At 37.7% G+C, this 12998-nt stretch overlaps 1 protein-coding gene across 17 annotated transcripts in view; it reads left to right on the top strand.

Annotated features, from left to right (window-relative positions):
* Positions 1-12998, top strand: part of kcnma1.L (potassium calcium-activated channel subfamily M alpha 1 L homeolog) — a 673250-nt gene that overhangs the window by 358370 nt on the left and 301882 nt on the right. For all 17 annotated transcript variants that reach the window (XM_041568337.1, XM_041568334.1, XM_018240308.2 and 14 more), the window contains 1 exon segment: positions 12478-12583. In XM_041568337.1, the coding sequence (XP_041424271.1) occupies positions 12478-12583 (106 nt within the window).

Consider the following 12998-nt stretch of genomic DNA (forward strand, 5'->3'; position numbering starts at 1 on the left):
AAGTTTAATTTACAAATTCTTGGATGATGGCAGGGGCATTGCAGAGGCCAAAGGGCATTACCAGGTACTCATAATGCCCATCTCTGGTGTTAAATGCGGTCTTCCATTCGTACCCCTCTAGGATGCGGATTAAGTTGTAAGCTCCTCAAAGATCCAACTTAGTGAAGATCTTTGCCCCTCTACACGAAGAAGAATCCCACCCTGGCAGGTGAAGATGAAGGTCTAATGAATCCTCGCTGAAGGTTGAATATATTCCTTCATCGCGGAAGTCTCGGCAGGAAACAGTGGGTAGGTACAACCTCTGGGGGGCATGGTACAGAAAAGAAGTTTGATGGGACAATCTTATGATTGATGAGGATTGATGCTCCCTGAGTCCAGTGTCTACCTTGATGTCGAGAGCAATCAGGTCTTCCAATTGTTCAGGAAGATCCCTGGAGACTAGGTCATCTTTGAATCTGCTTGATAAGCCTTAATAGACGACCACTCCATAAGCCTCGTTGTTCCAGTTGGTCTCAACCATCATGGTTCTAAAGTCAATAGCATAGTCGCTGGCACTGTAATTCCCCTGCCGGATCTTTAGGAGTCGGGAAGAGGCATTAGTGACATGACCCGGAGCATCAAACACAGTTCGAAAGGCCTGGAGGAAAGCTTTGGCTTTGAAGGTCAGAGGAGAATTCTTCTCCCAGAGAGGTGTTGTCCACTCTAGCAGTTTACCCTCCAATCTAGACATCACATACCCCACCTTGGCTCGTTCACTTGAGTACTGTAAGGGTTGGAACTCAAACTGGATCAGGCATTGCATTACAAAACCTCTGCAGGCTTGAGGATCCCCAATATTAGTGAGGCAGTGGAGGAATGCGAGGCTCACCAACTGAAGAGGTCGCTGGAGGGGGAGCAACTGCAGCAGGAAGATTTCCTGTGACTGGAGAAATGGATGGCATCCGGTGCCTTGCCCTATGACATTCTGCTGGGCTTCATAAGCTTTCATGTAAGTCGCAACACCCAGAATGTTCTTTTCACATCATGCGGAGCTTCCTCAGTGGGGTCCATGGCCCGATGATATTGTCAGGGGCCTATCAGCTCCTAGTGGAAAAGTCCTGACCAAGGAGGAAGCTTTAAGATAAAAGTCCAAGTTTGCGGTAACCAAAAAGAGGGTAGTATAGAGTGCAAATGGTATTTAAGGTGAGGACACACCCAGGACGGGGTTTTTCTTCTTCCTGAAATTGATTGGACAGGTACAGGTAGAGAGAGGGTCTCCTATTGAAAAGTACTAGGTACTTCAGTTAGACAGGTCAGCTACTATGCATAGTCTAGTCCCCAACAAGAAGGTAGTGGCCTAGAAGCCATGGCTAAGCCAGAAGTGATAGTTGTAGGGCAAGGGGGTACATCCTGTAGCTGATGAAAATTGACTTTCATTTTTTGCATTTAGATCCCCATTAGAAAAAGAAAGAGCTGGAAATAAGAAGATAATGTAACTCTTAATACAGTTGATCCAGGGACTGGTCCGATTGCTCTCTTGTAAGTCAGGAAGACATTTTTCTCCAGATGGGGTATATTTTGCCTTCCTCTAAATCAACTAGCAGTCATCTTTCAATCAAAAATTTAAAAATGTTGAACTTGATAGATGTCTTTTTTTCAACCTCATCTAGTAAGTTATGATACCATGTATTTACTATCAGCTTATTTGCAACTAATCAAACTCAGACCAACTGTCAAGATCCTTCAATTATAAAAATAGATATAGTTTCACAATATCAGAAGAGCTAGAAAAGAACCCCCACTTGATCAGTTAAACTAAAGCAGTCACAATTAATTTTTACACACTTATTAGATCCCAATTAGGTTATAAGCACTAGGATAAACACCACTAATTAGTACATAGAGTTGAGTATATCACTTAGTAATGAATTATAAGGTGCTGTGCAATAAGTTATAAAGTGCAGTGCAATAAGTTCATTAAATATTAAAAAAAACAAAAATCCAAGAAGATCTATATTGCAATAGATCATAGATTTCAGACGGGACCCCTTCACACAGATTTGTACCCTACCAAATTAATCAATTATGTTGTGCCAGATTAGTTAAGTGCTACCATGAATGATGACTAAATTCTTATTTGATAGTTGCTATGTTAAAAAATAAATTAATTGTTACAGGAAATAAACAATGAAGAGAATTAATTCATTAAATATAAAGTGCTGATAGGTGCTGTATTGGTTATTACTGCTACGTGCAAAGTAAGGTTCAATTGATTAAATTAAATAGACTGCCATTTGATAGGATAAAAACTAAAATCAATGCTCAAATTCATGAAAAAAGGAGGAAAATGAAATGAGAGAAGGTGGAGTTGTCCCAAAACTGCTGCCTAAATTGTTTCTATCCCTGGGACACCACAAAGATGGAGAAGACAGAGTAACCGGGACTGTGGTCTCAGTTTTTAGCTGGGCCCTAAGCTGGTTTGAGAGGCTAATATATCCTATAAAACCACAATTCCACGGTCTCCTGAGAGTTTAGTATACAAGGAAGGAGAAAGAGCTGAACCGAGCAAGGATTATTTCCACCACCCACAAAAAAATATTTTTAGCCAAGGTTTTTGAATTAAATTAAAAGTAGCTAACATCAATGGATAAGAACGCCGGCACGTATTTCACAATGTTTGCTTTGTCAAGGCGTAATGAAAATGTTCCCTCCGACGCGTAGTTTAAATTACTTCCGCATCCTACGTCACGTGACTAAATTATCACGAGACCTTCCCACTCAATCGCACACGCTCACTCGCTCCCCATACACCTATCGCGAGGACCTTCTGGAGTACGTGTGCCTCTCTCCTATTGGCTCCGCCGTTGTCATGACGCCCACGCCGTAACTCAGTGTTATACAATACAATAGAGCAGTGCTGTCCAACTTCTATGGTACCAAGGGCCAGAATTTTTCTAATCTACATGGTGAAGGGCCGATAATGGAAGCCAGTGTTAGCCACTCCTTGTTTTTAGACCACACCCACTTTAAACCACACCCATGTTACCACAAGACCAAGTCCATATTAATAGCACACCAAAAAACGAAATAGTTGGTGGTCGCTGTAGTGTTCAGGGCTGGAACTAGGGTTAGGCAGAGTAGGCGGCTGTCTAGGGCGCCATCATTGAGGGGCACACTTTTAAGGGGATTTTTTTTTTGGTTTTTAATTTTTTCGTTTTTTCCATCTCCTTCACCTTCTCCCTCTTACCGGCAAGTAATAGCTCCTTCTGTGCAGTGCAGCGCGACGTGCGTACACGCGTCAATGACATCACTGATGTGTTGGGTGACAGAGAGAGAGGCAGAGAGCTTGTGGCCTGCTTGGTGTGGCTCTCGCTGCTCTCAGCCTTGCACAGTTGCACTGAACTAGCACAGGTACATAAATACTTAAGGGCAATATGATGTGATCAGATTTATTTTTGGCTGCTGCTGGCACAGGTAAAGATTGGGGGCAATATGATGGCTGCAGGAGGGCTGTATGATAATTGGCTGCTGAGCTTGCTTGCACAGGTACAGGGGAGGTGTATTATGGCTGGCTGCTGGACTTGCTGGTACAGGTATGGGGAGCAGTAATATAAATGAAAAAATGTTGTACTCTCTTTATTTAATAAACATCATGGTAATGCAGGACAGGGGGGGCACTGATTGAAGCTCTTGCCTTTTGAATAAGGTGTGAACAGGTGAACAATGTGGGCAGTTTCAGTCTGGGTCTCAGGTGTGAACAGTACAGGGCTTTAGGGGTGTGAACAATAGAGGTGTCACAACTGTGAACAATACAGGGGATTACAGTGTGAATTTGAGGTTTAAACAATGCAGGGGCCAGTTAACCTCTCTAGTGATACCTTTTAAAGTTTACATATGGTAAACATACACAGCAGGCAGACTTTGATGTGGAGGGCCATATAAGGGGGGGTCGCAGGCCGCCAGTTGGACAGCCCTGCAATAGAGCACCCCTGTCATTCAGCCTGGTTAGTTTAACTTTCTACATGCAAGTATTGCGCTTATAATATAAAGAATAGACTCTGGAGAACCAATTGCTGATTAGTGATTCATTTATTCAAAACCAGTGCACGACATGTTTCGGGCCCAGTGGCCCGTCCTCAGGTGCTTGGAAGGGCCACTGGGCCCGAAACATGTCGTGCACTGGTTTTTAATAAATGAATCACTAATCAGCAATTGGTTCTCCAGAGTCTATTCTTTATATTGTGAAAGTCACTAGGTCTGGCGGTGCCTAACTCTGAAGTTGAACCAAACTAAACAACGAAAGGACTACATCATCCAATAATTCATATCTATTGCGCTTATAATCCTAAACCAGGAGTTTCCATATAGACAGGAATGTTTATGGAACATTTCTATTTTTACAAATCACCAATGTATATGGGCTAGTTTTTTAACTTATGATTAAATTATTTATATATTTATATTCTATAATTAATTTATAAAAACCCATTAATTGCTCTTATTAGATGTATATATGATTAACTCTAAAAACATATTTATTAATTATTCATTAAAAGAAGTTCAATATAATCATATATGTAGCTTTTCATATGAGCTCATGAAAGTTTTATTTTCATTCATCCCATTCGGGGACACCGTATTTAATTTAAAGATTCAGTAGCTTTCTCGTTTTAACAGGGCCTGTTCCAGATTTCCTTTTCGAATTCCCAATTCCACCTTTTCCAAAGCCCAAAATTTCATTCTTGATGGATCCATATGGTGTACTTTTTTGAAATGTTGAGCTACAGTAGAAATAGTTTTTTCATTTTTATTCCCATTTCCTGCCATTCTAATAGCACTACAATGTTGCTGCATCCTTGTTTTTAACATCTGTGTGGTCATACCTATGTACTGTTTACTGCAAAGACATTCGATGCAATAGATTACACCTTGGGTCCTGCAATTTATATAATCATTAACCTTATGGGTTTTGCCAAAACGATCTACAAAGGTAGTGATTTTTTGTAACTTGTTGCACATGTTACAGTCCCCACAGGGAAAGCACCCATAATTTTATTGACATTTGTTCCGTGAATTTTGGAAATGACTCCTTGTGAGCATGTCTCTCAAATTGGAACTTCGCTTATAACATATTGCTGCTCGCTCTTGCAGTATGGATCCAAGGGTATTATCTTCCAAGAGTATTGGCCAATGTTTATCCAAAGTTGCCTGTATTTGGGAGCTGTTAGTATTATAGGTAGTTATAAATCTAACAGTATTGTTAGGTTCTTGTTTTTTATCCTTTATAACCAGAAGCTCACTTCTTTCTGCCACTAATGCTCTATGATAAGCTTTCTTCACTAGCTTACCAGAGTACCCTCTTTGTCTGAGTCAAATTTTTAGCTCCTTGGCCTGTTCTTTAAAGTATTCTAGAGACGAGCAGTTACGTTTGAGTCTTAGGAATTCTCCAGTCGGGACAGATCTTTTTACTGAGTGTGGGTGGAAGCTCGAGAAACTTAACAGGGAATTAGTAGCTGTTGCTTTCCTAAAGTTTTTGGTCACGAACTTTCCATCATTAGTTACTTCTATATGGAGATCCAAGAAAGAGATAGATTTCTCGGAAAGCTCCATAGTTAACTTAATGTTCCGATCATTATCGTTTAGTTTGGTCACAAATTCTATAGCCTCCTCCTTGGTGCCTTCCCACACCACAAGTATGTCATCTACAGTATATAGCGAATCCATTTAAAGGGGACCTGTCACCCTAAAGAAATAATTTCAAATTCTTTTCTATCATGTTAGTTGAGCAAAATAAACTTTACTTACACTGTATTTGTTATTTAAATTTTGTTTCCTTCTGTCTTGGAATTATACAATCACAGCAAGCAGGCAGGAGCCATTTTGTAGACACGGTTATTAAGGGAAATTGTGTGTCACCCCAAAATCTTGTGTATGGACCAGAATGAGGGACCTAATGTCCATGTGCAGTGCCGTACAAAATTATAGAGCCTGAGGAGGGAAGGGGGAATATGAGGAGGGCAGTGACATCTAGGAAGTGCTGAATGGAAAGTGAAAGTAATTGCCTGCCCCTCCTCTATGCCACGGGCATAGAGGCGGGGCAGGTAATATTTGATTGACAGTTTAAACACCTTTAAAACAGGTATGGATGTTTTAATGAAAACATTTTTTGGGGTTCCATATTTAATTTGGAAAGGACTTTCATTATGCAGTTTTTTATGTGTAGGTGACAGATCCACTTTAAGGATTTTAGACCGATATGATGACATCACGTTCTTGACCACAGTTTTTTCCCAATGATCCAAAAACAAATTTGCATATGACGGGGCACATGATGTGCCCATAGCAGTTCCTTGTATATTAAGATAGAATTTACTATTAAATGTGAAGTAGTTGTAGTTAAACACAAAACTCATTAATTTACATAGAAATTCTATCATCAGTTCCTCCTCACCCATGTATTCCTAACATAATTGGGATCTAATAAGTGTGTAAAAAATTCATTGTGACTGCTTTAGTTTAACTGATCAAGTGGGGGTTCTTTTCTATCTCTTCTGATATTGTGAAATTTTGAATACTGACTGCAGTCAGACCTCTGCTTGAATCAGAAGGATAAAAACAAAGGGACAGTGGGGTGGTTTGTGTTTTTCTAATTTACTATATTGGGGCATTTTCCTCTGTTCTTGATCCCTTGTTTAGAATGGCCACCTGTATTGATTTAACCAAGGAACTTGATGCTATTACTTCCAATAGATTAAAAGATCTGGATTTGATATTTGAATCACATGTTTCTAACAATTCGGGGGGAAATGTTGAGCTCAGGGAAACATTCGACACTTTTGAAGGGTTAATGAACAAACAATGTAGGTCCTGGTGGAATCTCCAATTCTTCATGAAAGATAAAATGAAGGGCCTTATTCCAAGAGGGCTAAGGGTACAAATCTTTCCAACCTTTGAAGCACCAGGTCTGGAATTTAAGGAGAACTAGGAAACTATACTTGCTCCTACAAACTAATGGACCTCTTGATAGCTGAGGAGGAAAAGAAGCTTTCCATAATAGAAGGGCAAAATCAAGAAGTCCATACTAAGATGGATAGAATTGTAAATCAAGGAGAATTATTACCCAAATATGAGTCTATAATGCAGGGCATACAGAAACTTGAAACATTGCTTTTGGACACCAAAAAAACTAAATTAATCAGAGATATTCAAGATTATTCGTCTAATTTGGTCTCTAGATGGACACATAGGAATAAAAGTTTCCAAAATAAAACTGCCCCAAGACTCAAGAGGGGCGTAGACAATTTGGATAGTAGACCCAGTATAGATCCCCATGTAGAAGATATTACCCATATAGGACTTAACCATACAGGGGGAGGAGGTAGTACTACTAACAATAATGTGGGGGAAGGGAGTACTAATATAGGCTCCAGACCCCGAGGGGATATCCCTACTTCCCAGTATCCTATTTTTATAGGACAGGGAAGGAATCCACCAGACACATCCCAAATCATGAGCAACCACAAGAAGGATCAATATTGGGGGAAGGGGAAAAGCAATCTGAGGGACAGATCGAAAGTGAACTAAACATCCACCAGGAGCTACCAAAAGAAGAACAGTCATTAACCGTTATCAATTTATCCAGTCATACTCTTACAACAGCCCATTTAAATACACTCAGTAAGGGCCCTTCTTTCTCACCCACTTTTCAGTTGGATATTTTTGAGACTATTAAAGATCTCAATTTATTCGCCAGGAAATTGCTTTTAAAAAAGTTTTTTTGAAAGGATAGAAATGAGGAAAAGGAGGACTTAACGGATATAGAATTAAGAGCTTTACAGGATTTGGAGGAACTGCTTCAAGAGAATTTTGATGACACTATAACTAATACAAGTAGAATTCCTCCATCTGATGAATGGAAAATGAAACTTAAAAATAAATCTGTATTCACTCCTGCATCAAATATCTGCCCAAATGTGGGTATCTTTCTAAACATGGTTATTCACGATATATTAACCATTTCACCACATATTTATGAAAATAATACAACAAGGGATGAATATAAAGCAATTAAGGCCATGAAAGACTGGCATGATATACAAATTAAACCTTCTGATAAGGGTGGGAATATTGTACTATGGCCCAATGAGATGTACCTAAAGGAAGCTGAGAGACAACTATCCTCTATCAGCTATAAGGAAATCCTGGGGGATCCTACAGATAATTTTAAATGTAACTACAATAAGATGTTAGAGCAAGCATTGAAGGATATCCCAGATAGAGGAGATGGGAAGGAATAAATCAATCTATCTCATGACTTTGGATGTAGAGCCCTTATATACATCCATTAGACATGAATTGGGCATAGAGGCTTTAAGATACTTTTTGACCAAATACATGGGCGAGGAGGAACTGATGATAGAATTTCTATGTAAATTAATGAGTTTTGTGTTGAACTACAACTACTTCACATTTAATAGTAAATTCTATCTACAAATACAAGGAACTGCTATGGGCACATCATGTGCCCCGTCATATGCAAATTTGTTTTTGGGTCATTGGGAAGAAACTGTGGTCAAGAACGTGATGTCATCATATCGGTCTAAAATCCTTAAATGGATTCGCAATATAGATGACATACTTGTGGTGTGGGAAGGCACCAAGGAGGAGGCTATAGAATTTGTGACTAAACGATAATGATCGGAACATTAAGTTAATTGTGGAGCTTTCCGAGAAATCTATCTCTTTCTTGGATCTCCATATAGAAGTAACTAATGATGGAAAATTGGTGACCAAAAACTTTAGGAAAGCAACAGCTACTAATTCCCTGTTAAGTTTCTCGAGCTTCCACCCACACTCAGTAAAAAGATCTGTCCCGACTGGAGAATTCCTAAGACTCAAATGTAACTGCTCGTCTCTAGAATACTTTAAAGAACAGGCCAAGGAGATGAAAATTAGACTCAGACAAAGAGGGTACTCCAGTAAGCTAGTGAAGAAAGCTTATCATAGAGCATTAGTGGCAGAAAGAAGTGAGCTTCTGGATAAAAAAACAAGAACCTAACAATACTGTTAGATTTATAACTACCTATAATACTAACAGCTAACAAATACAGGCAATTTTGGATAAACATTGGCCAATACTCTTGGAAGATAATACCCTCGGATCCATACTGCAAGAGCGAGCAGCAATATGTTATAAGCAAAGTCCCAATTTGAGAGACATGCTCACAAGGAGTCATTTCCAAAATTCACGGAACAAATGTCAATAAAATTATGGGTGCTTTCCCTGTGGGGACTGTAACATGTGCAACAAGTTACAAAAAATCACTACCTTTGTAGATCGTTTTGGCAAAACCCATAAGGTTAATGATTATATAAATTGCAGGACCCAAGGTGTAATCTATTGCATCGAATGTCCTTGCAGTAAACAGTACATAGGTATGACCACACAGATGTTAAAAACAAGGATGCAGCAACATTGTAGTGCTATTAGAATGGCAGGAAATAGGAATAAAAATGAAAAAACTATTTCTACTGTAGCTCAACATTTCAAAAAAGTACACCATATGGATCCATCAAGAATTAAATTTTGGGCTTTGGAAAAGGTGGAATTGGGAATTCGAAAAGGAAATCTGGAACAGGCCCTGTTAAAACGAGAAAGCTACTGAATCTTTAAATTAAATACGGTGTCCCCGAATGGGATGAATGAAAATAATTTATTTACATCATTCATTTAATAATTACAAACGAAACAGGAATGGTTTTTAACAATTTTATTTATTCTATTTTTATAAAAATATAAAACTTTCATGAGCTCATATGAAAAGCTACATATATGATTATATTGAACTTCTTTTAATGAATAATTAATAAATATGTTTTTAGAGTTAATCATATATACATCTAATAAGAGCAATTAATGGGTTTTTATAAATTAATTATAGAATATAAATATATAAATAATTTAATCATAAGTTAAAAAACTAGCCCATATACATTGGTGATTTGTAAAAATAGAAATGTTCCATAAACATTCCTGTCTATATGGAAACTCCTGGTTTAGGATTATAAGCGCAATACTTGCATGTAGAAAGTTAAACTAACCAGGGTGAATGACAGGGGTGCTCTATTGTATTGTATAACACTGAGTTACGGTGTGGGCATCATGACAACGGCGTAGCCAATAGGAGAGAGGCACACGTACTCCAGAAGGTCCTCGCGATAGGTGTATGGGGAGCGAGTGAGCGTGTGCGATTGAGTGGGAAGGTCTCGCGATAACTTAGCCACGTGACGTAGGATGCGGAAGTAATTTAAACCATGCGTCGGAGGGAACATTTTCATTACGCCTTGACAAAGCAAACATTGCGAAACGCGCATCGGCGTACTTATCTATTCATCTTAGCTAATTTTAATTTAATTCAAAAACCTTGGCTAAAAATATTTTTTTGTGGGTGGTGGAAATAATCCTTGCTCGGTTCAGCTCTTTCTCCTTCCTTGTATACTAAACTCTCAGGAGACCGTGGAATTGTGGTTTTATAGGATATATTAGCCTCTCAAACCAACTTAGGGCCCAGCTAAAAACTGAGACCACAGTTCCGGTTACTCTGCCTTCTCCATCTTTGTGGTGTCCCAGGGATAGAAACAATTTAGGCAGCAGTTTTGAGACAACTCCACCTTCTCTCATTTCATTTTCCTCCTTTTTTCCTGAATTTGAGCATTGATTTTAGTTTTTATCCTATCAAATGGCAGTCTATTTAATTTAATCAATTGAACCTTACTTTGCACGTAGGAGTAATAACCAATACAGCACCTATCAGCACTTTATATTTAATGAATTAATTCTCTTCATTGTTTATTTCCTGTAACAATTAATTTATTTTTTAACATAGCAACTATCAAATAAGAATTTAGTCATCATTCGTGGTAGCACTTAACTAATCTGGCACAACATAATTGATTAATTTGGTAGGGTACAAATCTGTCTGAAGGGGTCCCGTCTGAAATCTATGATCTATTGCAATATAGATCTTCTTGGATTTTAGTTTTTTTTAATATTTAATGAACTTATTGCACTGCACTTTATAACTTATTGCACAGCACCTTATAATTCATTACTAAGTGATATACTCAAATCTATGTACTAATTAGTGGTGTTTATCCTAGTGCTTATAACCTAATTAGGATCTAATAAGTGTGTAAAAAATTCATTGTGACTGCTTTAGTTTAACTGATCAAGTGGGGGTTCTTTTCTATCTCTTCTGATATTGTGAAATTTTGAATACTGACTGCAATCAGACCTCTGCTTGAATCAGAAGGAAAAACAAATAGATATAGATCATCATCTTTATTGAGACTTAATGGATATAGTGATTTTAATCTATTAATCAACCATACTTCAACTCTCTTTTTTTAAGTTCTCGATTACTACCCCTTTTTAGTGGTGACACATTTTCCAATACCACAAATTTAATTGAGATGAAGTGCGATTTTATATATATATCCTTGAAAAAGGCCCCAATGGGGGCCAAAACGTCGGATCTATGTACACAATAAAAGACATTTGAATTTTTCACAAAATGGAGTGTGGGTCTTCTCAATAATCCTGTATATAGTACTTTGGACCCTGCACCCGAATTCAGCTGAAAGTTTCCGGATTTGAGTGCGGTTGCTACAAATTGACTATATATATATAAATATATATATATATATATATATATATATATATATATATATATATATATATATATATATATATATATATATATATATATATATATATATATACACACACACACACACACACATACCTATACCTTTGGCCAAATCCCAAACAAAATCCAAATCCCAATTTGCATACACTAAGGGGCAGATTTATCAAGGGTTGACTTGAAAATTTGAATTTTTAAATTCAAATTTTGAGTTTATTTTAGTAAAATGTGACTAGGGAATAGTCCAAATTCATTTTGAGTTTAAAAAAAATTCAAAATTGAATTTCAACATTCAAAAACGGAATAACCAATGGATACAGCAAGTCAAGGGAAAAATGAACTGTGAATTTGTAGTTGTACATAAAAACAATGTAATCCATTACTAATTTTCCAGATTTAAAGTCAGTAATGCACATCATGATGCGTGGATCCAGTCAAATACCGAATGTTTGTTTTGTTATTACCCTTACTATTAGGTGTTCACTCTTACAGGTTGTTGTCTCAACAAAACATAAACTTCATTGGAAGAATACAGACACATGTTTATTAAAATAAGTAATGCTAGTGTTTCCTTAATACTAGCAGATACTTGGTTTATCATTTTGTGTTCAGAGGATCTGAATGTCTGGCTGACATTCATATCCTCTAAACACAAAACCATATGTGGCAGGACTAATTTTCTGCATCACAGAGACCAATACAATTGTATAATTTCACGGTATTAAAAATTATGCATTATATGAAAAAAAAAAGAAAATATATATATTTATATCTCCTGTGTATATATTGACAGCATATCCCCAAATTTGGAGTTGGAAGCTTTATTTAAGAGGCACTTTACTCAGGTAGAATTTTACCAGGGATCTGTTCTGAATCCACACGACCTGGCAAGAGTTAAGGTAAGATATTAGTAAGATTGTTTTCTGGAAATCATTGAGAACAAAAAAAAACAAACCGCATAATTTTCAATTAAAATGTCAGAGAAGATTAGAAATCCTCTCTAAAAGCTTTCAGATAGAAGTTTTGAGAAAATGTTTCATTTGGTAAAAGGTAATTATTATTGTATTTTTGCTTGAATGGACAAACCATTGTCTGGTACTCAGGGAGCTGTATCTTCTTCAGGGTGAGGCAGCCCCCCTTTGAAGATTGGTGCATGCTCAGTATAGTTTGCGTACTTCACATGTGTCAAATGCCAATCGATAGGAAGCAGTTAACCCCTCCCTCTCAGCTTTGCCTCTGAATTTAACCAACTGCGAGGGTTTTTTTATATTAAGGTACCTGTGGGTGCCCCACCAAAACACAGGAAATACCCAA

This window comes from Xenopus laevis, chromosome 7L (genome assembly GCF_017654675.1).
Source record: "Xenopus laevis strain J_2021 chromosome 7L, Xenopus_laevis_v10.1, whole genome shotgun sequence".
Classification (NCBI taxonomy): Eukaryota; Metazoa; Chordata; class Amphibia; order Anura; family Pipidae; genus Xenopus; species Xenopus laevis.